We start from the raw sequence: 25,851 nt of genomic DNA, 5'->3' as shown, positions 1-25,851 counted from the left end.
AAATACCAAACCTGTCTTGTTTCCTCCTCAGTCATTTAACCATCTAAGTGAAATGGCTGTATTAAATTTAAATACATTTGTGGTTAAATGTGTTTTATGGATCATAATTAATTAAATAGTTTCTGTCCTTTTGAGGAAAAGACTCCATGATTTTACATTAAGATCAAGAGATGGAAAAGGAATGAAAAAAAAATTAAGCAGGGAGATTCTCTACACATAAAAATTGACCATAACAGAGTATTGTATGTATTAATAAAGGAACCCATTGTTTGTTCTTTTTTTAAATAACAGAAGTACCTTTCTATAAAGTGACATGCAAGTAATAGATTTTGAGAAGTAAATACAAGTTTTGTTTTTTTCTAGCTTCCTCTAAAAGAGACAATTAAACCAGATTACGACAGGAATGGCAAACAAACAGTGTGTGCTCGTGATTAACAAATTTTGACTAGATGGAAACAATTTTCAGATATTTTCAAATTAGTTAATCTACTGAATGCCATATGTTTTGTCTAAAGTTAAAACCAAATTTCCTTTTAGATTGTTGTAATGCAGTTGCCTCTCATAGGTTAAGGAGCTACCAACTGCAAAAATGTTACGTTGTGACTGCTGCAAAAAAAGACATATAATGTGACAATATCGGTTTCAAAGGATATAAAGGTTTATACAAGCTTAGTTGTCGAGAGGTTGAGTGTCTGCCCAATATGGGTTCAAATCCAACAGCTGCTTCAAGTTGGAAAAATGGGAAGTAATGCCTCCCTGCTGGATACCCAGCAGTAGGTGTTAAAGAATTAACTGGTTTTTGAGTGCAACCATGACAGCTGCTCGCCTCATCCTTCCTCCACCTCATCCTCATCCTTAATGTTCTGCAGTAGGAATAGCAGAGGCAGAGGGTGAAGCTCCCAGTTAACCAGTCAAACTACATCCCTATCCTCACTAAAACCAATGAGCTGGGGGATGTCAATGAAATATAAAAAGGGTCACTTGAGTCTCCCTGGAAGATTCTGCTCCTTCATGAAGAGAGTACAGTCTACTCTTCCATATCAGGAGTCAGTTCAGGTGTTTTTTACATCATGCTATATCTAAACTTGCAGCCAGACTGCCTCCCTGTGAGGCAGTGTGGCTATGTCTAACCTGGAAGATGACGTGAGGCAGACCAAGGCACCAGATCCTCTCAGAGAAGCTGAAGAATGGATGGATGGATGGATGGATGGATGGATGGATGGGTGGGTGGGTGGGTGGGTGGGTGGATGGAAATGAGTCAAAATTGTGTTAGAATTTAGGAATCCTTCTGCAGGTTTGAAAGCTTTTCTGCAGATTAGCTTGAGCTGAGCTGCATGGACTTTAAACACTGTAGAATATCTGTACCCATGTGAATTAGATTAGGGGCAGGGCTAAAGATTATTTTTATTTCACGTCTTTCTTGTCCATCTGCATTGTGTTTGTTTAGTAAAGCATATCAGAAAACAACAGGCTGTAAAGTCACACGTTCTTTTTTGTTTGCTCAATCTTCACTCTAAGAAATGTAGAATTCCCAAGTTCCTCTCTGCTTCTTGATGCCATTCAGACTTCTCAACTTTACAATGCAGTTGTATTTCATGGCTGCACACAGACAGCTTGGCTAATCTTTAACTTTTGAGCTTGTTGTAGCTGCAGGTAGATCACATACTTTGCATTTCTCAGTCTGCCCAAAAGGGTGCAAAACAGATGAGAGACAGGCTCACCTTAAATCTGACTCAAATGCAGGCGGTGAGCCTGTGCTTTCAGAGCAGCTGATATTTAATATGAGTTTGAGGTTCTGGCATCCTCTGGATTTGTTCATTCATTACACGTTTTCCTCACTCTGATCATATGTTTTTGCTTAGAATGTGATCTAAAGAAAAACCTCCCCCCAAGGAGGAAGAATATATAAAGTCATTTAACTCAACCTGAGTTGTTTCCTTAGAAATTGGTTGTTGAGTTCAACTTCAGCAGATCTTTCTGTGGGCCAAACTGAACATTACTTTACTGCCCCCTGTTGCTTTATGAGTCATAAACCTTCTTGTCATTCTCTGCTGTGTGCATGGGTGTCAAATCACTCAGCTCTCAACAGCTTGATTAATAGCAGGAGACAATCGATCTGTTCATTTGCTTTTTCACTTGGTTTTCAACGTTTTTGTGGGGTGTAGGCGGAGAAGGGGGTGAAGTCGTGACTTCTTTTTTTGGTCACTTAAGTGTCAAGATAGATATCCATGGAACGGGACATGCATGATGCAGTGTATATGATGTTCAAAGGGTTATAGTGTTTTTCTTAGCTGTACTTTGCATTCATTCTGGGGTTTGATGAGAGCGTTTTGCTGCTTGATGATGGAAAAAAAGTAAAGCAGGGGTGTCAAACTCCTGGCCTCGGGGGCTGGCCTCCTCCTGGTTTTCCAGGAATCTTGCCCTATTGCCTTAACACACCTGGATCAGGTGTGTTAAGTCAATAAGGAGCTTCAATGGCAGGTTGGTTGGAAAACATGTTGGACGCCGGCCCTCAAGGCCTGGATTCTGACACTCCTGGAGTAAAGGTTATTTCTATCTTCATGTCTCTCTCTTACAGTACGGTACTTAAAAGGTATTTAAGTGGTAATTATATGATACTTTTGTTGCACCTACTGTGTTCTTATCTTGTATTTGTGTGGTACTATATAGTTCATACTTACATGGTACTACATGGGTTTTTACTAGAGGTGTAACAACTATTTGAATTAATCAATGAATCAATTTATATTCTTACAATCCAACCAGACCCATCTGTAGTGGGTGGTAGTTTATAGTGTTTGTGGTTTCATTGGGACCTCATAATTCCCAAAGTCATATAAGAAAGTATTTAGTGTGTATGCGTTTAATTTGAACTTTGTTGTGTTTTAGTTTTATTGTTGTTTTTTATCTTAATATCTACTCTGAGGTGTGTAATCTCAACTTTTTGTTACGATGGATCAGGATGACCAAGAAACAGGACAGAACAGACATGGCTGAGTGAAGGATTTGTAATTTTAATAATAAATGGTGCCATTGCAGGTGGAAAACAGATCAAAATAGACAAAAAAAAAAAAACTCAAAAACGAACATATCTAAACAACACTGACCACAGTGTTGAGAAGTGATAGCCATAAGAAACTGAACTAAAAAGACACTCCAACACCAGGGACTGAAACAGCACCATTTCATGGAGAACACAGGTGAGTGACCTCCAGGAGAAACCACAACCTATCCACACAGAAACCAAATGAGAGCAAAACTAAACAAAAACGGACAGACTTGTCACACTTTTGTTTAGGCCAACAATTTTCATTTTAAGAGCCTATTTCATGTTATTCCTAAGCCTTTTATAGCAGCATGTCTACGTTTTGCCCACAAAAAAAACTTAAACAAGATGGATGTGCATATTGTGCATATTAAAGGAAAGCATTCAGCCAATCACCACTAGCTTCACAGAGAAAGTAAGTGTGTGCGTTAGCTTGGGAGCTAACACACACGTGTTAACACAACCCTTTCCAGTGCAGACTCTTCCTGGAAGGGGCTGTTCTCATTTGTCTACACGTCACAATGTGACAACCCGCTCGTTTTCCTGGATTAGGGGCTGGTGTTCTGAGAAGTGCATGAATGGATCAAAATACCGCTTTGGGTTTTTTATTTGTAAGATGTGAACATTATAATACACTTGAAAGTTCAAAAAATTGATTTTGAGTGGTATAGGCCCTTTAAACTATTGGATCACTTAAGCATTTTTTAATAGTATTTTTTTCTCTATTGTTTTGTTACCCTGATATTTTACATTTAAAAAATATATTTTCTAGTGCAAATATTGCATTTCCACACAAGCACACTTTGGCAAATGTACTTTAATCTAGAAAATGACCTTTTATACAGTTATTTATGCTTTCCCAGAGTTGGACTTATTATTGAATTTTTCTTCAAAGATAACATCAGTATATACGTTGTTTTGTCTTTTCCAGTTTAGGTTTTTTTTTTTCTTCTAAATATCATTTCAGCTTTAAAAGAAAAAACATTTACTTTATGTTTCTCTTGGTATAAAAATGAAAAATGTTTTATTTTAATCCACAAATAAAAATAGATCTAAGTTCCTCCTCTGATGGAAGTAAAGCAGTTAACAGGTTAATGGATTGAAGAACAGCAGAGTAGATTGTTTATTTTTTGTAATAAACAGTTTGAGCGCTTCATTTGGCATTGCTTTTTATCGTCTCTGCTGTGTGTTAGAGTGAGTGGGGTGGGATTTGGATCCTTTAAAAAAGTTGGTACCTGGTTGGTTCTGTTAAGATGCAGACTTGACTGTTTCCATGTTTCCAACAAACCAACTCTAAAAAGAAAAACAGCTATAATCTTATGCTTGATAGAAACATTGGCTTTGATGCGTTCAGCTTTATTCACACACGGTCTGGAAGCAGCCATGCATTATCAGCTCCTCCATCTCTGAGCAGGAAGCGGGTTGGTTCAACTTCAGTGCAGCGGCAGAGGATCAGGTTGGAACTTAAGAAAGATGAAATCACTCTCAGTCTGAAGGAAAACACGCTCATTTCCGAAACAGGAGTGTTTTTTTTATTTATGCAGGAGCTTTTATGTGTGACTGCAGTCATGCTAACCTTCGGTTTACACAAAGTCTGTATCAAGATCCCTCACAAATGAACACTTTCCAGTAAGCGGTCTAGATAAAAAATGAATAAAATGTGAGGGGCTGTAAGCCAGCGGAGTGAATGCAAACAGATGGACGTCGCGATGGGGACAGGCTTAATCCGCACAACAGTCCTGCCACCAAAGTTTCTAATGAACTTCTGCCGCTCTGAAGAAACTAGGTCCTAGAAAACGACACAGGCTTTTATATTTTGGTTAAAAACTTCAGCCTTTAAAATTTTTGAATACAAAATTTAAAGACTGAAGTGATTGAATCATAAAATCAAGATTAAAAGGGGTGCCCATAATGTTCAAATTAAACATGCCATTTCTGTCTACTATAGGATCTCTTGATATAATATCAGGTCAGTGGAAAATCTGTTTATTTGTCCTCAGTAACAACAAAAAAATACACCAGCATGAGAACCATGAAAGCACAGACACCCAGGAGATTGCAGTATTCAGTCCAGAACTTGTGCTGTCCCAGAAACATAGAAACGAATTAAAGTTACTCATTTACATTTTTTTGTAGTTTGTTTTCCTTTCTTAGTGCTGCCTAATGACTTTTAAGCTTGTTGTTCTATTTTGTCGTTTGAAAACTGCAATATTTAGGGTTGTATGAATGTTTGCAGTCAGTTTTTGCGGTTTGAACTTTGAAAGAATTGTGACAGAGTAGCTAGGTAGGTGGACTGATTTATTTTGGTGTTTATTTTTGAAATCAGAAAAATAAAAAATGTAAATACGTTTTAATAAATGCCAGACTTTTGATTATCTATGAGGTTTGTGTTAATCAAAATGTGCAGGCTAGTCCTTAAAAGAGTAGTGTGGCTAGCACATATGTCATGTGCGAGGAGCCCAGACAAAAGACAGGAAGTGACATTGTTTATAAGACTGAAAGATTCATTTGAGAGTTTTTATTTTATTTTACTATCCTTTGAGTGAATGAGCGTCGGTCAGTGTAATCTCTGTTTCTTGTCTCTTCAGTCACAGTGAACATGGAATCAAACTCTTGCTGGTTCAGAAGCAGTGTGTTTGTTCCAGGAAGAGCTGAGGCCTTTCTGGCTCTAACTGTGTTAGAGATCACTATCATTTCACTCTCCTAGCAGATATATTTCTATCAAACTCGGAAGCCTTGTATCTGTGAATGTGCGAGAGAATCAACTCATGGACACTAATGCATAATTTGAAATGCATGAAGAGTTTTTTTCTTCCTAAAATTCACTTTTTGTTCTAAAAATTCATTTTTCAGTAGACATTACACAGTGTTTTCTAGAGTATTGTCACAGAAGCTAAAGAATGCATAATAAAGAAGAAAAGATCACACATTAGTAGCTCTGGAGCAGGGGTGCTTATTACGTTGATAGGATGTGACGGTAGATCGCGGTCCATCAGACATAAATATACAAAAAGTAGTGAGAGAGAGAGAGAGAGAGAGAGAGAGAGAGAGAGAGACACGGATAGATAGATAGATAGATAGATAGATAGATAGATAGATAGATAGATAGATAGATAGATAGATAGATAGATAGATAGATAGATAGATAGATAGATAGATAGATAGATAGATAGATAGATAGATAGATAGATAGATAGATAGATAGATAGATAGATAGATAGATAGATAGATAGATAGATAGATAGATAGATAGATAGATAGATAGATAGATAGATAGATAGATAGATAGATAGATAGATAGATAGATAAAACGCCTCTCTCACCCTTTTGCGGGTGGTTTCTCACCAAAGGCCTGGGAGCTTGATGGTCCAGCTTCTCACCTCAAAAGTAGCTCGCACTGCAAGAAAGTGTGGGCACCCTTTGAGCAAATCGCCAAGCCGGGGCGTAATGGTGCGTTCTCTTTTTAGTGTGTGTCAAATTCGCATCTACTGCCTCTTTTGGGGTGCGTCAATTTTGATCCTTAATGTTTGTGCAAAAATGTTTATAAACTACAAAACCCCATCCATGTGGGAGGAGCTACCATCAAGTAGCTACATGGAAGCATTGACTTTACAGTATATCTCATGTACAATGTATAGAAGACAATGATGACATTGAGAAATCAAATTTATATTTTGAAGAGCTCTACAAAAGCATCAATAAGCATGTGTTGATGTCTGCGTTCATGAGATCTTTTATTCCTTCTTTTTTTACACTAATCTTTACCTTCTACTGCAGGAGCTGCGTCTGATAGATGGCGATTTTCCCAGTTTGATGACTTGCTGTCCCTGTTTGAGGAAGCAAAAAAGAAAAACAAAAATTATTACTATATTACTATATCTAAAAATATCCTAAAGTTCAGGAGGAGAACAATCAGATTTTCCTCCCTGTGAGTTTTGGTTGGTGCTCTTCTGTGTTGCTGTCAGGAGCAAATACTGATATACACATTAAAGTGCCCTCTAGTGGTTGTAGCAGGAAACAACCACCAAGGGCAACTGTTTGTTGGTGGAAAAAAAAATCACTACTTAACCACTATTTATTTTTCTAAAAATCATATAACTCGCACCTGAGTATATATTGCACCCCTGGCCAGACTATGCACAAAAATCATGACTTATGCTCAAAAAAATACATTTAAAAAGGTAATTGCTTGAATTCTGGGTTGTTTGGAAATAAAATGGGGAAGTGCGGCCTCCTTTGTGTGATTTTGCTCAACAACTTAAAATCTCCAAATGTACAGCATTCTGGTCACACGCTGTCTTGCTATGTTCAGCTAAACGCTGGCATGTTATCCTGCTGAGCTGCTGCTCCACTTTCTTGTGGGAAAGCACATCTCCTCTTTTTTTCCCATAAACTTACCATCCTGGCTGCCTCTGCTCTGAAAGTGAGGAGATAAGAGGGAAATCTGATTATGTAAAGTCCCTCAAAGATATCAGGCCAAAATTAAAGGAACACAAACCCATCCTCTATCTGCTGTTGATCTCCATGAAGGTCACGCTACTTCAGATGATGCTTTGTACTCATGTAGCTTCAATTAGAAAGGGGACCCTCCTGTTGACTTACAAAAATAAGAATAATTGCATACGGAATGTTAACTATTTAAATGATTCATTAGTCAAGTAAAGCTTAGTGAATTTCTCAAGGTCTTTACATCTCAAAGTAGTAAACAAAAGCAGACACAATTTGTTTAAACCCCCCCAAAGAAGATAAATTCCTCTTAAAGTAACGATAATCTACTGTTATTGTTGTGCTTTTAGACAAATTGTTGAAAAAGTAAAATGAAGATGTAGCCAGTGGTTAAAGAGAATAACAGTATGGCAGACAAAAGTTTTTACTTTTTTGAGGTTAAAAAAAAATCTGGTTATCTGGTAATGCCTTTTTAAACATCATGTAAAAAAAAAATTGTTCCTTTAAAAAAAATGCAGAAAAATCTTTTAGAGATTGTTCTATATTTACTAAATTTACCACTGGGGAGTTCATAGGTGATAGAATCAAAAACAGTTGGCATAAAGAAAATTTATATTTGCTTAAAGAAAGGTGGGGTAATGAGTCAAATTAACACTTAGCGTATCCCTTGTGCTATCCCAGGCACTTTACCATTGGGAGTTGGGTCATCTAGACCCACTAGACAGTGCTCTGAACCTTTTTTCTTCAATCATTTGTGATCTTCACTGGTGTCCATGGATTACATGAAATCTTTCCACCTTTATCCACCTTTGTCATGGTAGGAAGAACATGTCAATGTAAGGGTGGGGTCATCGTCATCTAAGATAGCACAAGGGTTAAACAGAATAGAAAATACCTCAGAGAAGAAGAATAAAGCCTAAACGCAAGCAAAGAACAGGGAGTTACATGATGCTAATAACAGAGAAAGAGTAAAAATCTGGCTCACACTTAAAGCAGCAGATAAGGAAATTATCAAAAACAGTTCTGCTAAATGAACCAAGGTGTGAACAATTAACACAAAACCTAAAACAGCAGACCTCATCAAAAGATTTACTTCAATTATATTTTTCTGTCTTCATGAAGAATTGTTTTTGAACATGACTGTTTTACCCTGTAAAAGAGAAAAACATTCAGCTGTGTTCCTAAAGTAGAAACTCTCAAACACATTACTGCTGCAGTGAAACTGGGTTGATGAAATTCTTATTTTAAAAAAGTGCAGCACAAAAATGTCAAGACAACAAATTTTTTTTTCTATTTGACAGAAACACTAGAACAACAGTTTAAATAAAAAAGAAAGTACTGATTATGGAAAATTCTCTTTTTTTTAACCTGGTTTTGAATAGTATAAATATTTAACCATAAAGCCTTTTTTATTATTATTATTTCAGTGCTTTGAGACCATTTTATTAATCATCATGAATGTTTTATATTTTAGGCAAATATTATTTGGACTACTTTTAAGTGTTTAAATGTGTACTACTTAGTTTAGACAATTTTGTATTTTATGACAAGAGCTACTGAGAATATTTTGGTATTGATGTCCTGGTGGTTGTCAGATATCCCTACTATATCTAACCTAAATCAGGTTTTCAGGTTGGAAGAAGACAGGGCAGGAAGAAGTAGAAAAAACAGGACACTGGGCCTCAAGGAATGGGATTGAACACCACTGATTGAAATATAAAATACAAAAAAAACTTGAGTCTATATACTGTCCGTGCTTCACAGGAAGTGTACTTAAATGGTATCCATGACTGTGACTCTGCTGTGTCAGAGGGAGGAATTAACGTGGCTGAAGCACAATAATTGAAGTGCTCACCTGTTGTTTCTCTGCAAACACGTGAGGACACTAAGTCAAACTCAAAAGTGGTCATTTTAGTTTATGCTCCAAATCAAAGTGTAAAAACGTATCTTTCACGCCAAGAAAAACAAGCGGAGATCAAAATGTCTGGATGAGCCGAATGTCTGTCCATCTGCAGTTTCAATCACTAAACTGTCTTTGGCAAAAGTTTCCCTGCAGTTTCTTCACAAAATTAATGTTATTTGATTTCATTTAACTTGTGGGAAAGAAACTTCCAAAACTCTTTAAATCTCTTTTATTTCTATAAATGGTTTCCTGTGGGGCTGGGGACTTAACTTGGAATGACTGTTTCCAGGTTTCCAAATGAAACGTCCCAAATTGAAGCCATACGGCCTGCTGAGATAACTGAGGAAGTACAAGCAGTGCGTTTGGATTTATTGTCAGATGATTGCCACAGTTAACATTAATGAGAATTATAAAATGCCGCCCAAAAATGCAAAAAAGGTTACATTGATCAAATTGATCCTTCTTCCTTCTCTAATGTCTCTCTCAATGAAGACTAACTAATTTTGAGGCTTAATCCAATTTCTGTATAAATTCTGTGTAAGAATGTGTTGTTTTTTTTGTCATTGTTCTTCAATTTAACCTTTGTTTACCAAATAAGGATCCATTGTCATCAGAATTGCTTTTTTAAGGGCAAAGAAGCGAGCATACGTCATAAAAACAAAACAATTAGACAATATAAGAAAGACAAGTACAATGAAGCTAAATAAAAAATAATCGATAAACCAAAATAATAATAATAGTAATAATATAGTAGTTAAGAAACAGAAAAGAAATAAATTAGAAGCATAAATTCTGTTTAAAAGACTTGTTTTTTAAGGTATTACAATAAGTTCTATATTTTAATTAGCTTTATCTCAGTTTGAAGTGTAGATTCAAGCAAATCAAAACTCTCACATCCTAGCTTCTGTTTAAAAAAATAAACTGCATTCACTGCTGTCACAGATGACTAACTGTTCAAAAGAAGAAATGACTATCATAATATATAGACAAAAACACCCTTTCTGAGCATCACGATGAACTAAAGAAGTTTATGATTTATTGGGATATCTGAATAAACAAAAATAATGCACACGATCAGTTAGTATTTGTATTTAGATCTTACAGTTATTGTTGTTTTCTGCTGCGGTCCTGTCAGTACTTCAATGGGGAGTTATTGATGAAAGTTTTTGTAAGGAAATATTAGAAGGGCACTTTTTTGCGCAAGATGTAATGTTGTATGATATAGGATACAAGATCATAGAATGTATCTTTTGTGGATAAAAATGCATCTGAGAGTTTTACTAGTGAAAGACTAGTTTCAGAATCAGAGGAAGTGTCTTCTTTGTCAAAAAAATAGTGGAACTTTTTAAAAATGACATCAAAACCTACAATTACACCTGGAGGACTTTATGATCGGATTGTTGCATTTTGGAATAATAGATATAATAATAAATAATGTCAGTCACTTTTAAAGCCTCTGCTTTTATTATGTCAACAAACCCTGATGTCTTCTGTTTTAGATTTAAAGGTGCATTTGATCTAATTTTAGGTTACTTCTATGGAGTGATATTTCTGCCACCACGTTGCACACAAAACTTTCTAGACAGGGACACTCGATTGGTTAGAATCTGGACCAATCAGCAGCTGTTTGATGGCAGCTTGGTCACGTCAAACTGAAATTTAAATCAGCAAAATCAAAGATAGGAAAAAAGTGAAATGACACTCAACGCATGCAAATTTCTTTTTGGCGATGCCAGTGGCAGTCATATCACGCTAAGCAAAATCAAAGATAGGACAAAAGCGAGATTTGAACGCACGCGAAAACATGTGTTTTGCAAACGCAAAAAACGTTTTTGAAAGCAAAAAAAATATCAAAGCAGAATGATAAATTATTGAAAAGCAAATATTTAATATTTTCACCTGCAACTTAGAAAGTTTTGTGTGCAACGTGGTGGCAGAAATATCACTCCATATACTTCATTTTAATTTGTCGTAAATTTGAATTATTTTTAGCTTCAGCCTCAGATTTTCAAACTTTATATGTGATCTACAAAAACATGGACAGGGTTTAATTAGCAAATAAATACTGTGTTTATTTATTTATTTTAAAGACTAAATGATTTATGTTCAAAGGGATTTTTTTTTTCTTATTTTTAGTTGGTTCCTGATATTTTTGTGTGTTTTCTTTCTGACACAATTTGGTCTGGAAGTGCAGGCAGTGTTGAGGAAATTCTGAAGGAAATTCAATTCAATTCAATTCAATTCAATTTTATTTGTATAGCCCAAAATCACAACAACAGTCGTCTCGATGGGCTTCGAAGTAAAACATGAAATCAAAAGGATCACGAATACAAAGAGTTCAATAGAAAAATACTAAAATGAACTAACAAACTGACTAAGCTATACTGGCATCCCTGCCCTTAGACCCCCCTTCGCGGTAAGGAAAAACTCCCAAAAAAACCAATTCCGGAAAAAACGAAGAAACCTCAGGGGTGCCCACATGAAGGAGGGATCCTCCCCCAGGACGGACAGGCGATTTACCAGAAATCTTAGAGAAGAATTAACTTATCTAAATCTACAACAACAATTATATAAAAGTCCAGCAGACGAGCTTCATCCAGCCGTGGTTATCGGGACAGTCAAAGGCGCGAGTCGAGCCGGAGACAGGAACCACAGCCAGGTGTAGGAGCAGGAGCAGAGACAAGGTACTCGGTCAGGTACAGAGCAGAGACGAGCCAGAGATGAGCCAGAGGCAGGATCCACAGCCAGGTGTAGGAGCAGGAGCAAAGGCGAGGTAAACGGTCAGGAACTGGAGCACGGATGAGCCAACTGGAGTCTGGAAGCACTCCCACTCCCCAGGAGGGGAGAGGAAAAGAGGGACAATACATGAATCGCACTGCACCAAACAGAGGCATGGAGAACTAAATGATAAATTATGATCAAGAATAGAGGAGAGGAAGGGTAGAAGTAAAAACAGGAAAGAGGACAGAACCCCAGTGTACCATAGTTACCCCAGCTTCAACTTCTAGCAGCCTTTTAAAAGAAATAGTTATTATTAAGTTTAATTTAAACAAACTAACATTAAGTTAAATAATCTCTGAATACTAACTAGTCTGACAATAAGCCTGTCCAAAGAGGAATGTTTTCAGTCTAGCTTTGAATGTAGAAACTGAGTCGGCCTCTCTTATATGAGCTGGGAGTTTATTCCATAAGACAGGGGCTTGGTGGCTAAACGCTCTACCTCCAACCGTACTTTTACCAATTCTAGGAACCACAAGCAGTCCTGCATTTTGCGAGCGAAGTGTTCTGATTGGTTGGTAAGGGACTATGAGGTCCTTAATATAGGACGGGGCCATTCCATGTAAGGCCTTATAGGTTAACAGGAGGATCTTGAACTTAATTCTAGAATCAACTGGGAGCCAATGGAGCGAAACTAACACAGGAGTGATGTGATCTCTTCTGCTGGTTCCAGCTAACAATCTAGCAGCTGCGTTCTGAACAAGCTGGAGACTTCTTAAGGAACTCTTAGGACACGCTGCTAACAAGGAGTTACAGTAATCCAGCCTCGACGTAACAAATGCATGGATGAGTTTTTCAGCATCACTCTTAGAAAGTATATTTCTGATCTTAGCAATATTCCGCAGGTGAAAAAAGGCAGTTCTACACGCCTGAGATATATGAGCCTTAAATGATAAATCCTGGTCAAGTAAAACCCCAAGGTTTCTAACTGTGGAATTGGGGGCTATACTTATACCATCCAGGGAGACTATCTGAGCAGACAGAGCATCTCTGAGGTTTTTAGGACCAAGTATAATGACCTCAGTTTTTTCTGGGTTCAAGAGGAGGTAATTAATTGTCATCCAGGTCTTGATGTCACTGATGCAGGCGTTCAGTTTCTCTATCTGGTCATTCTGGTCAGGCTTCATGGATAAATACAACTGCGTATCGTCGGCATAACAATGAAAATTAATGCTGTGTTTCCTGATTATGTTTCCTAGGGGTAACATATAAAGCGTAAACAGGATCGGTCCCAAGACTGAGCCCTGTGGGACTCCATAGTTGACTCGAGTGCACTGAGAGGAATGGCCATTTACATTAACGAACTGATACCTATCAGACAGATAGGATTTAAACCACTGGAGAGCAGATCCTCTGATCCCTATGTCCTGCTCTAATCTATGGAGTAAAATACCGTGGTCGATAGTGTCAAAGGCAGCACTGAGGTCCAACAGGACCAGAATAGAAAGTAGTCCCTTTTCTGAGGCCAATAACAAGTCATTAGAGACTCTAACTAGTGCAGTTTCCGTACTGTGGTGAGGTCTAAACCCCGACTGAAAGTCTTCAAAGTGGCTGTTGTCCTGTAGGTGGCAGTAAAGCTGCTTAACTACAACTCTTTCTAGGATTTTAGAAATAAAGGGCAGGTTTGATATCGGTCTATAGTTGGCCAAGATGCTAGGATCCAAACTGGGCTTTTTCAGAAGAGGTTTAACAACTGCATATTTAAAAGACTGTGGCACGTAACCCGTTTCCAGAGAGGCATTTATCATTGTTAATATGGGATCATTAATTAGGGGAAAAGTTTCTTTAAAAAGTCTAGTGGGAATTGGGTCTAACAGACACGTTGAGGATTTGGAGGACGTAATAATTGATGTTATTTCCGCTTGATCCACAGCAGTGAAGCAGTCTAATGTTACAGAGGTTTCTATGGATGCCTCCATTTCTACCGCTTCAGCCTGTTCTGGGCTGATAGTAGGAATAACTTGATTTAACTTATGTCTAATATTTAAGATTTTACTATCGAAAAATGTAAGAAAATCATCAGAGCTGAGAGAAACAGGAACATGTGGTTCTACTGAGCTCTGACTGCGAGTTAATTTAGCTATAGTGCTAAAAAGAAATCTTGGATTGTTTCCATTCTCTGATATTAAGGTTGAATAGTACTGGCTTCTAGCTCTACGCAGAGCTTTTTTATAATTTAATAGGCTATGTTTCCAGATATCCAGAGACTGCTCTGAACCGGAGCGGCGCCATTCTCTTTCCAACTTACGGGTTTCTCGTTTAAGAGAACGAGTTTCAGCGTTAAACCACGGTGCTACTCGGTTTTGTCTGACGAACTTAGGTTTCAAGGGGGCAACAACATCGAGTGTACTCCTGAGGGCTTGTAAGGCATCATTAACAAAGTGGTCATTTATACTAGGACTGATACTATGGGAGCTGGTCTCAGAGTATTTTCTCAGAATATCACTAAGTACTGGCTGAACTGTGTGTTTAAACTCAGACACAGAACGGTCAGTTAAGATTCTTCTAAGCTGTTTCTTATTCACTGGGGCAGAAGGATGTTCCAGTGTAAGCTGGAAGGTAATCAGAAAGTGATCAGAAATGATGGGGTTAAGAGGAAGGACACTCAGCTGGCTGATCTCTATCCCATGGGTTAGAACAAGGTCCAGGGTGTGCTTATGACAGTGAGTGGGTTCATTCACACTTTGGGTGAAACCAACATCATCTAATAAAGCTGCAAAAGCCTTTCCTAGGCAGTCACTGGGGTCATCAACATGAATATTAAAATCCCCTAATATTATAATTTGATCAGAATCTAAGACAATAGTCGATAGGAAGTCGGAAAACTCAGTTAAAAATTCTGAATATGGGCCGGGGGGGCGATAAATAATTATGAGTAAAACAGGTTTTCGAGTTTTCCTGTTTGGGTGACTTAAAGACAATATGATGCTTTCAAATGAATTATAAGCATTTTTAACTTTAGGGCTGAGAAGTAAGCTAGACTGTGATATTACTGCCAAACCACCTCCTTTCCCTGAAATCCTGGATTTCTGATAGTTAGCATAAGTGGGGGGGGTTGCTTCATTCAATCTAACATAGTCATCCTGATGGAGCCAAGTTTCTGTTAAGGCTAAAAGACTAAGATTGTTATCAGTAATTAACTCGTTGACTAAGAGGGACTTGGAGGAAATGGATCGAATGTTTAATAAACCGCATTTAATGACATCATAATTCTGCTTGTGAGAACTGCTGTCTGTCACTGTAAGGTTTCTATGACGCGCTCCTTTCATTTGTCTTTCAGCCCATAAGCTAAAGCTAGGACCTGCTTGACTTTCCCTGCATGGGTTTTGCACCGGCACTAACCCTAAGGGAGGCTCAGAGGAGCGTTTTACACTGCTGCTCTGCGCCCGGGTCTCGTCTCTGGATTGTCAGGTTAACAGACTAAGGCTAGCAGAAATGTTTCTAGAAAGAAGAGCGGCACCGTCCCGAGTGGGATGGACGCCGTCTCTCCGCATGAGACCGGGCTTCCCCCAAAACGCGCTCCAGTTATCCACAAAACCAACGCCGTTTTCCGAGCACCATCTAGAAAGCCAGCGGTTAAATGATGAAAAGCGGCTGTACATTTCATCATTGACTAAGTTCGGCAGGGGACCAGAGAAAATTACAGTGTCGGACATCGTCTTAGCCAGTTTACACACCGAAGTTACGTTTAACTTAACCACCTCTGACTGTCTCCGTCGGGCATCATTACCGCCTGCGTGAATCACGACTCGGCGGAACCTGGACTTACTCTGAGCTAACATCCTAAGGTTCCCCTCGATGTCACCAACTCTGGCCCCCGGATAACACCTGACAGTAGCCGCTGGGAGCTCCACGTTTCTAACTTCAGAAGAGCCTATAACCAGAGTTGAGTGTTCAGCGGGTGTGTCGCTGAGGGGGGAGAACCTATTACTAACGTGGAGTCTCGGGTGCTCTAAGTTTTTGCGTTTAGCACTATGTTTCCTCCCAACCGGTACAAACCCCTGACTGTCTCCCGGCTGTTGGGAGGGCGCTGGGGTGCTAGCTAAGTTAGCCCTGGTAGCGCGGCCCGCGCTACGAGTAACGACCTGGCTAGCCGGCTTAGCTTCCACTGTGCGGAGCCGCGCTTCTAACTGCTCCAGCCTGGCCTCCAAGTCTAACACAAGACTACACTTAACACACCTACCCCTATCTTCACTAAAGGAGGCAGGATCATCACTAAACATATGGCACATGGGGCAGGAGAGAGGAGGAGAGGCGGAAGGAGTGGTGGTGGCCATACTAGGTTCTAAGCTAAGGCTAGCGGTGTTTAAGTAAAGAGAAGTGGTTTATTTAGCAAAATGAGAAAAGTGAACAGCAAGCGGTTTAACAGTGGTGAATTCGCTAATAAAAGGTACTAGATGTGAATATTAACCCAGATAACCCTTAGAGTAAGCAATAGTAGTAAGGCTAATGCCAAACAAGAGGACAGCAGTCACACAGCTAGCACTGGGAATAGCTCACCCGGAAATGACGTCACAGGAAGTCCACGGGGCCACAGTTAAGACGGATCAGGACAACCACAAACAAAAGCGTCGGTCTCAAAGAACGATGCTTTCACACAACATTTGTGCTAAAGTTCTGGACTGTCAAAAAACAAAAACTAGCTGCCATTCAAGGTAACAGCTAAAGCTAAAGGTAAGAATGTTAGTACTTCTGAAGCTGGTTCATGATTCCTGTGAGCAGCTCCACCTGCAATAATAAGTCATTCCAGGGCATCACTGTTTGCAGCAACCTTTTTGTTGTGCTTGTCCTTAACCCAGAATGCATTGTCTGGTACAGGCTGTTTTCCTATTAAATGAATGAAAGTGAGGAGCTGATGTTAACTGATTGTACAAATCCTCTAAAAATCAGTGCATTTGTTTGATTACAGGCATCAAACCAGTAAGTTAAGCTGAACGCAAATGTATGCCAATGAATTCACAGCGGCGGGAATATTATGAAATAACAAAGCTATCCCCGTGTGGTTCTTCTGTTGCACTACAACATCATATGACCAATATAGTCCTCAATGATCCTAAACTATTGCAGCTAGTTTCACACTGCTGTGATCAATTAAAAAACCCATTTAGATTTCCGGACAGAAATGTTTATGTATGGTATTTAAGATGAAGAAAAAAATAGTGACAACCCTGTTATTTTCCTCCTGAGTAATTTGACATACAGGGTGAATGTGCACAAAGTCCCACTATACACTCACCATGCACTTCATAACAAAGACACTGCAAACTGAAGATTTCAAGTTCTTTGTCAATCCTAAAAGTATTTGTTACCATAATGAGTTACAGTAATTAACTAGCAATGAATAAAAATGTTGCGTGTATTTCTTGAGTCAAATTTGCTCCTTGTCTTCTTTATTCAGTTTCATTCAACTATTCAATCCTCTTTTCCTCGATCTCCTTCTTTATCTACCAGGGCCTCCTCTTCTACCTCTACTTCCATCATGTCCTCTCATTCTAACTTCGTCTTCTAGCTTCTTCCATTTTTGTTTAGGACATGTGAACTCACCTGTTGCCTTTAAAGCACACCAGAGTACTGCATTTTTTTTAGATTAGCACATGTGCTTCCACACCTGGTGGCTGCGGTTTATCGGTTTCTTTTGTTAGTGTGGTCATTGGCAATCCGAGTTCTGTAAGGACAAGGAAGTTAACCTCACAACCCTGATCTGTGTCTAAGGTGTGAAAATGTGTGTAGATTTTCACAAAATACTTTGGAAAAAACGGAGAGGCAGATGTTTTGTGTAATGTTATACAAATCTGCTGATTGGAGTAGAATTTTGAAAATTTTGTAGAAATTTTTATTGTAGTGTGCAAAAAATGGTAGAAATCTGTAAAAAAAAAAATTCTGGGTAATGCATGATGTCTCCTTTAATGGACACACTCGTAAATTTTTACATATCGTGCATAAGAAAAATCATATTCCAAACAAATGTTATCCTTCCCCAGATGTTACTGTATGTCATCATTTTGTTTAAATATTAAGGCAACTGGATCTATTAAATTTACTTGCAGTTACAACAACTGACCAGTGAATTGAACTCAATGGACTATGACAGAAGAGAGCACTCTAGTCATCGACATGCAGTTCCACCACAGAAACCAAAGCATTAAAGAGAGTTACTTTTTAGTAGCTGTCTGCTGTAGTGACCACTATGAACCAGAGGAAATATGTTAGAGGGCAGACATATTTTGATACTTATAGGTTTTTTTTTCACAGTAAGGCATCTTGTTTTCTCTGTCCCCAGAAGACAAACACTGATCTCCCTGCTGGCTGTTGGCAGGAGGATGCTCATCCACTTCTGTGTGACAGACGGACGGACAGAGACAGAGAAGGAGCTCTGTTTGGATTGTAAACAAACTGACTTCGCAGATAATACAGACAACAGAGGAGCCAAAGTTACAGAACATTTCTGTTTATCTTTCCCTTGTGGCCCCTTAGGCCTGAACAGGCCTCCACATGGGACTGTGTGAGTGTGTGCGGGGGCAGACTGACACCATTGATCTGATGAGAAAGAATTAATTATGTGAATCCTTCAGATACCACAGTGAGGGGTGGAAACTTTGTGCCACCTTTGGTGTTTTTTTGTTTTTTTGGGTGATGTTGGTGAATTTTTGCAAAATATTTCTAAATCCTATGAATGGCTTCAGTGATAATTGTGTGACTCTACCTATCAATGCACACGTGTCTCCGGGGAGCAGCTCCACATGGTGCTAAAAGTCAGAGTTTGTGTTGTCAAAGTTTGGCCCTATAGGATGTATTTTACTACAAAAATCAACATGTATGTACTAGCAGCTGTAGAATGTTTAGGACTTTGCAAACAGAGTTATAATAAAGTTGCAGCTTAGTGATTTATGTGCTGTTTTTTAAGCAGGCATAAGAATTTTAGACTTGCAAAAACAGCTAAATTGTTATGGCTACTAAATTATCAGAGGATGACAATCAGTGTTTGTGTGTGTACTATGTTGAAAAAAAAATCACAGTTGTTTTGTTTTTCATAAATAAATCAGTAAAAAAAACACAGAAGACTAAACTGGCTTTAAAAACTGTTTTACTTTGGAGCTGAACTTTAAACAAACTGGCATGGAGGCAACCAATGGTCCTATCTTCTCTGCCATCTTCACAGACCAGTCAGGCGCCAACTTTAAAAAGATCTTTGAGGATTTTAAGCAACCCGGTTCTGATTTCCCAGACCTTTTCATTCCTGTTGAAGCTGCACAGAAGTTCATCCAAAAAAGGCACCAAATGCTGACTTTTACGTGTTTAATCCTCCCGATTCTTTTTATCCACTGCAGACTCTGTGAAAACATCTCCTTCTTGTTTTTTTGCCCGTCTCACTAATAACAAAATTGTGTAGTTACTTTGTGGAGCTGATCTGGTCTGTGTGTGTGTCTTCCAGGTTGTCGTTCCTGCCTAACCGGAGTTACAGCGACAACGGTCGGACAATCCTCCGCAACGAGCAGGAATCCCAGGACTCTATAGGAGCGCTATGAGGCGGACTTTTCGGGGGAAGAGCTGATGTCTGAGTGTCAAACCCATTAGCCCACTGATCCCCACAGACTGCTCTGGGATTGTGTATTTCCTGGAAACAAAAGTCTCTCGTCTATCATCATCCTGGTCCTTATGAAGATCTGATGATTGGTGTTATTATTCATCAGGTCTGGACTTTTTTGGACAAAAAAAATACAATGAAGGCCGGCAGGAGAGGAACTTTAGTATTATTAATCAAATATTTATACAGACTAAGGGCATGTCTGCTTGTATTCTAACTCACAGGTCACAGTTTGAAGTCATCCTGAGAAGATGAATAGAAGCCTTCTGCTTCTCACCCGTTAAACTCCATCAAGCATTGATGTTTGATATGTTCATAAAGTCCGACAGTTGGTCCAACACCTGTCTGCTTTTATTCCATTAAACTTTTCATTTCTGGTGCCACTGTGTGTTTGTTCTAAGTGTCTGCTGATTTAAGGACAACAAAACTGCATCCTGAGATTTTTTATTTTATGTTTTATTCAAACTCGTCACAAAGGTTAAGTGCATCATAAAGACTGAAAACTTTTGTCATTTTGAGATAGTAATAACAGAATCTGTTCGGCTTTAAACTTTGGAAAATGAATAAAAGCTTTAAAAATTAAAACTAACTTTGAGAAAAAAGAAAAGAAAAGAAACAGTTTGCCCACGTTATCGTTAGATATTTTCTCAGAGACTTAAATGTCACAAATAAATGCCTTTTCTCTTGTTTTTCAGGTTTTTACTACAGTTGTTTGCTACCAAGTCTCTTTTCTAAAAGCTCATTTTTGATTTAGTATTTGGGGAAACAACTGCAGCAAATGAAATAACTACAAAACAGCTTAACAGTAAAGCCTGGGTTGATGGAGGACTTGTGGCAAAAAGCACGAGGGCTTAAACCTTGAAAAAGGTGAGAAAAAACATGATCTTGAATAAAGAACTTAAAAAGCATAAGTGAGCTAATGTGCAAGGTGCCACTTACTCATCCCTCAGAAATTAACACAACATTACAGAAAAGGAAAAAGCCTAGAGGAAAGTGTGGAACATTTACTTTTTATATCAAATTGTTTTTTATTTTCTGTCCAGTAGGTGTCAGTAAAGATTCAAAAATAGCCCAAATCCTTTCAATTGTTTTGATTTTTTTTTTTTTTTTGGGTCACAGAAGTAAAATCAATGGGACACATCTTATATTGACCTTAATGTACCCAATAATATTTTTTTGTGTTATTTACAATTCCAACAGTTTAACATAAAACACTTTTATGATGCAAGTCAACAAAATAGTAAAGTTAATGAGCAGTTCAAATCAGCTCTGTGACATGACAAACCTAGGTAAAAGGTTTCTAGGTTTTCATTTGCTTCTGTCTTTGTTGACCCCAACCTGTTGCACTGCAGGTTTTGCATTGATTGTCTTTTTGAGGCCTTCCACACATTTTGTGGAGCTAAAAAGTGTTGGCCAGTCACGTATTGTAAAAGTTGTAGCTCTTAAAAATGTGAGAGGTCTGGAATGTTCATCGTAAGTACGCTTCAAATCTGAGAGACACGATATAGAAAACAATCTAGGAAACCACATTTTCTGATTGAGTATATTTATCTCCTACTAACAAGAATTCTGTCTCTCCCAGACCTTTAACTTCTTCTTCAATCTTCAACCGGGTACCTGTGTTACTGTCCCCTGTTTGAACTGCTTGTCTGTATAAACACACCTGTCCACACCCTTAAACAGTCAGACTGTAACATCTCCTCCATAACCAAGACTGAAGAGAATGACACCAGCGACAAGATTGTTCACCTGAGCAAGACTGAAACGAACCTACAATAAACAAGCAGCATGATGAGAAGAGATCAACTGTTGAAGCAATTATTAGAAAATGGAAGAAATAAAAGATCACAGACAATCTACCTCCACCTGGAGCTTCATGCAAGATCTTACCTGCTATATATAGGGTAACAAAGATTTCAAGAACGATGAGGAAACAGTCCAGAGCTACAAGGGGGAACTGGTCAATGATGTGAAGAGAGCTGGAACCACCATAACAAAGGGTACTATGGTAACAAGGTCCGTCTGGTTCTGAAGTCCAAGCCGGTCCAAAATTCTCCAGAGACCATCTGGATCAGGGATGGGCAACTCAAGGCCTCGAGGGCCGCAGTGTCTGCATGATTTCCAGGTATCCAAGACCTCATCAACGATTACCTGGTTCAGGTGATCATGCAGGAATGCGGCCCTCGAGGCCTAAAGTTGCCCATCCTTGATCTGGATGATTCAGAGGAACTTTGGGAGACTGCCATATGGTCAGATGAGGCCAAAATAGAATGCTTTGGTATAAAGGACATGTGCTTGGAAGAGGGAGAATACTGAGTTATATCTTAAGAATACTATACTCACTGTTAAGCATGGGGGTGGAAACATCATGATTTGGGACTATTTTTTCTCAAAGTGGACAGAACGACTGATCAGTATTAAAGAAATGAGATTCATGTATGGAGACATTTTGGGCAAAAACCTCCTACCATCAGTGAGAGCCCTGAGGACAAAACATGGCTGGATCCCTCATCACGATGATGATCCTAAAATCATTGCTAAGGCAGTGAAGGACATAAAAAACATTTCAAGGTTCTGGAGTGCTCTCGCTAGTCTCAGTCCAATACAAAACCTGTGGAGGGAGTTGAAAACATCACAGCTCTTGTAACTAATGTTTTTCCTCCCCAGTCCTTCCCTCCACCAGTTTCAAACATTTTGAGTAGATTTGCTGCCTTGACTGCCATTATTATGGGGTATTCTGACCTGCGGACAGTCAAAAGTAGAGGGCAGCACATTAATGATCATCTCATGAATGTGTCTCAATCAGGAACTGAGACTTGTTTTTTTCTGAGCATCATGTGAAATTTCTGGCTGTTCTGCAGAGATCTTTTCTGATCTGCAGCTCACACAAAATGAAATGCCTTTTAGTTTCCAACAAGAAAGGAGTACAGCAAAACCAAACGGGTTTGTTTAAAAAAAGGGTAAAAGATATGCCTTTTCAGCATAAAGATCTAGAAGAAATAATTAAACTGTCATTTTTTATGAAGACTAAAAGGATTTACTGCATGTTTCCGCCTACACAGGACTTACAGGTCAGACTGGAGTTCAATCTGACCTGAACTACTTTATATATTTGGAAGTGAAAGTAAGAGTGCTTTAATAACTGACCATGGATCATCCCGGAAAATATCTGATGCGTCCTTCACCACACTGTGGGTTAGGAGTGAGGAATATAGCAGACAGGAAGCAATGCGGAATTGTGACAGTGTGCACATGCAAGTAGTGGGGGAGGAGATTCAAACACGCTGCCGAAGTGCACCATGTGCTCATTACAGGGACCAAAACAACTGTTTTTTTATGCTATTCTACACTATTATAGCAAAATACTGTTATGGTAAGGTGGAATGCAAAACACATTTTTTAAGTGTCGTAGAATATTATTACTTTTTTTATTATTTGTTTACATTTGTTGACATTTAATTTGTTTTATATAATTGTATTTTCTTTTATGATTACAATGCTGCTAAGGTAACGCACACATTTTCTACGTGTGGGATCAATAAAGTATTTCTGATTCTGATAATCGTCAATAATTATTGAAAGTATCACAGCTGACACTCGTAGGAATTTCACTCAGTGAATGCTAAATCAACCAATTTATGCTCCCCATGTGGTCTGCCTGGATCACTACACTCTAAGATTTCCTGACATTAAGTTCTTTTGATGTTGTATGAAAACTGTAGCAAAGTCAGGGCGAACTTGTTTTTTAATATGTTGATTGTGTTTCTTTATGTATCGTATAATTTAAATTATTTTATTTAAAAGTTAAAAATTTTTTTTATTCATGCAAGGAAAAAAGTTTCTCATGCTGACTCAACAACAAATTCCTATGCACATCAATAATTAAACTAAGTCTTGTTGTGATGTGTGCCATCAATTTTCTTAATCCAAACTAATTTTTTTCTAAACTTTCACGTCAGTTAGTGGTAAACTGCTCTTCTTAACTCGAGTAGTTAATATGTAGGCCAGCAGGTGAACTCTTTGGTGTCTTCTCAAGGATTCCTGTGATACTTCCGATAATCTGAAGGTGAAAAGGAGGTTAAAGTGGACCAAATCATGGAATAACCGAAAATAAAAACACACATTTTTCTAAGACAGCAGCTTTGGTGCGCTGGCCTAGTTATTGAAAAATAAATTGGTAAATTATTTTTTATGCTTCAACAAACTCACAGCTTGCCACAGCAATAGATAAAATGTATAGTTTGTAATAATTTTAAAATTGTAATCTATTGTCCTTCAGCTAAAGAAGAATTCTACTGAGGGCTTTTGAGTTGTCCGGGTTTGAGGAGGGTCATAGAGAGGAGCAGCTGCATCTCACGGTGGGCGCAGGTATGTCTTAGAGTTCGCTTGAGGCTTTTGCGTCATAAAAATGGAATTAGGGTTGTCATAAGTGTGGCAAAGATATTGAGAAGTTGTTTTTTTTTAAACATTTATTTTGTTTAACCCTTGTGCTATCCTAGGCACTTTAACATTGGGAGTTGGGTCATCTAGACCCAGTAGACAGTGCGCTGAACCTTTTTTCTTCAATGTTTTGTGATCTTCACTGGTGTCCATGGATTACATGAAATCTTTCCACCTTTATCTTCCTTTGTCATGGTAGGGAGAACACGTCAATGTGAGGGTGGGGTCATCTAAGATAGCACAAGGGTTAACTCCAACATCAATGCAATACAAAATGAAATTCGAACAGTATTTGTAAAGATTATGGAAGTTGCGATTCATGTGTGATGCTATCGTATAGTACTCTTTGCGCAGCGCTCCATTCGTTGGTAAGGCGCGAGTACTGGCTCCAGTGGCGGAATTATAACGTTACAAATGAAAGGATCTAAAACATTTTGGAAACTGTTTTAATTTTAGCATTGTTCTCAGTGTTTAAGCACAGCTCTTTTAGCTTTAGTGTTATTACTAACGTAAAGCTGCATGGCAACATGTTTTGGACGGCACTTCTTCTTCTGCATTGCTGCCAGTAATGCAGAAGAACTGATACACACACCTACAGTGCCAACAAGTGGTTGTTAGTGGGAAACAACCGCTGAAGTCGGTTGTTTCGCTGAATATATGAGCCTATTTAATGCTTTATAAGTCGCTTCTGAATATAAGTCGCACCCCTGCCAAGACTCTGGAAAAAAAATGTGACTTATGCTCCGGAAAACACTGCATATGCTAAAAATGACAGCTTAAGACAAAAATAGGAAAAACTTTTTTTTTTTAATACAGATGCAACCACAGACCCAGAATTTGATTTTTTATGTTTTCTAAAACAGTTTTGAGCACAGCATTATGATATGGGGATAAATATGTCAAACCAAAGTGGCATCAAGAGGAAAACTAGCTTTGTAAGTATGACAGTGCAACCTTCCTCTTCCTACTTCCTTTTTGTGTCCCTGTTTCAGTTTGCACATTTTCTCAGCTGAACAATTTAGACCCTGAATGTTAGGAAATGTTTGACTATGTTTAGCTAAAGATAGTACAGGAAAACAATCTCAATGGTTCACTGGTAAGAATGACTTTGTCCTGTTAAAGTAAAAACGCAGCTTCTTGAGCTTTGAAAATACTATCAATAATGTATTTTTTGGGTGTAAAAAAAAAGTCAGAGTGGTTTCTTATTACCAAAAAATATTCACACCTGGCAGCCGTGTATTTAAGTTACCATTTAAGAACAGATGCACTGTTGTGTTTTTTCCTACAACCTAATGGAGAAAAGCTTTCTGAACAAACTTGAGACGTATTATGTTCATAATGAGTCTTTCTCCCAAAGTAGAGTTGGTCGTGGTGTTGCACAGGGCTCTGTGCTCGGCCCATTCCTGTATAGTCTGGATGTGCTTCCGTTAGGTAGAAAGCACAGCATCAAATTTTCTCTGTCATGCTGATGAGACTCAGTTATTCATTGAAACAGGATGTCAGCCAGTTTACAAGACTTCAGGCACGTCTTAAAGATGATAATGCTTTGATGTGAATGTCCCATAAAATAGAGGTGGATGCTCTTGGACCTGAGCACCTTATGGATTTACCATGCACCAATATAATCACACTAGAAAACATTAAACTGGTCTC

The 25,851-nt window shown here is 38.4% G+C and overlaps 1 protein-coding gene and 1 long non-coding RNA gene across 3 annotated transcripts in view; one reads left to right on the top strand and one right to left on the bottom strand.

Moving 5' to 3' along the window:
* The window catches only part of si:dkey-247m21.3 (5-hydroxytryptamine receptor 4), an 83,567-nt gene extending 63,430 nt beyond the window's left edge, over positions 1-20,137 (top strand). Inside the window, exon 7 of one of the 2 annotated variants that reach the window (XM_011481932.4) lies at positions 19,606-20,137. In XM_011481932.4, coding sequence (XP_011480234.1) covers positions 19,606-19,699 — 94 coding nt within the window. In that variant the 3' untranslated portion in view covers positions 19,700-20,137. The other variant, XM_020707796.3, reaches the window with a different exon arrangement.
* On the bottom strand, positions 11,632-16,721 carry LOC144996570 (uncharacterized). The gene is made up of 2 exons (XR_013659485.1): positions 12,493-16,721; positions 11,632-12,407 (listed from the first exon to the last, which is right to left on the bottom strand). It is a non-coding gene; the product is annotated as an uncharacterized LOC144996570 (long non-coding RNA).
* Positions 20,138-25,851: the final 5,714 nt, after the last annotated feature.

The sequence above is a fragment of the Oryzias latipes genome, chromosome 12 (assembly GCF_053564925.1).
Source record: "Oryzias latipes strain Hd-rR chromosome 12, Olatipes_Hd-rR_3.1".
Classification (NCBI taxonomy): domain Eukaryota; kingdom Metazoa; phylum Chordata; class Actinopteri; order Beloniformes; family Adrianichthyidae; genus Oryzias; species Oryzias latipes.
The sequence above is the reverse complement of the archived record's forward strand: the minus strand, read 5'-3'. Positions and strand labels throughout refer to the sequence as shown.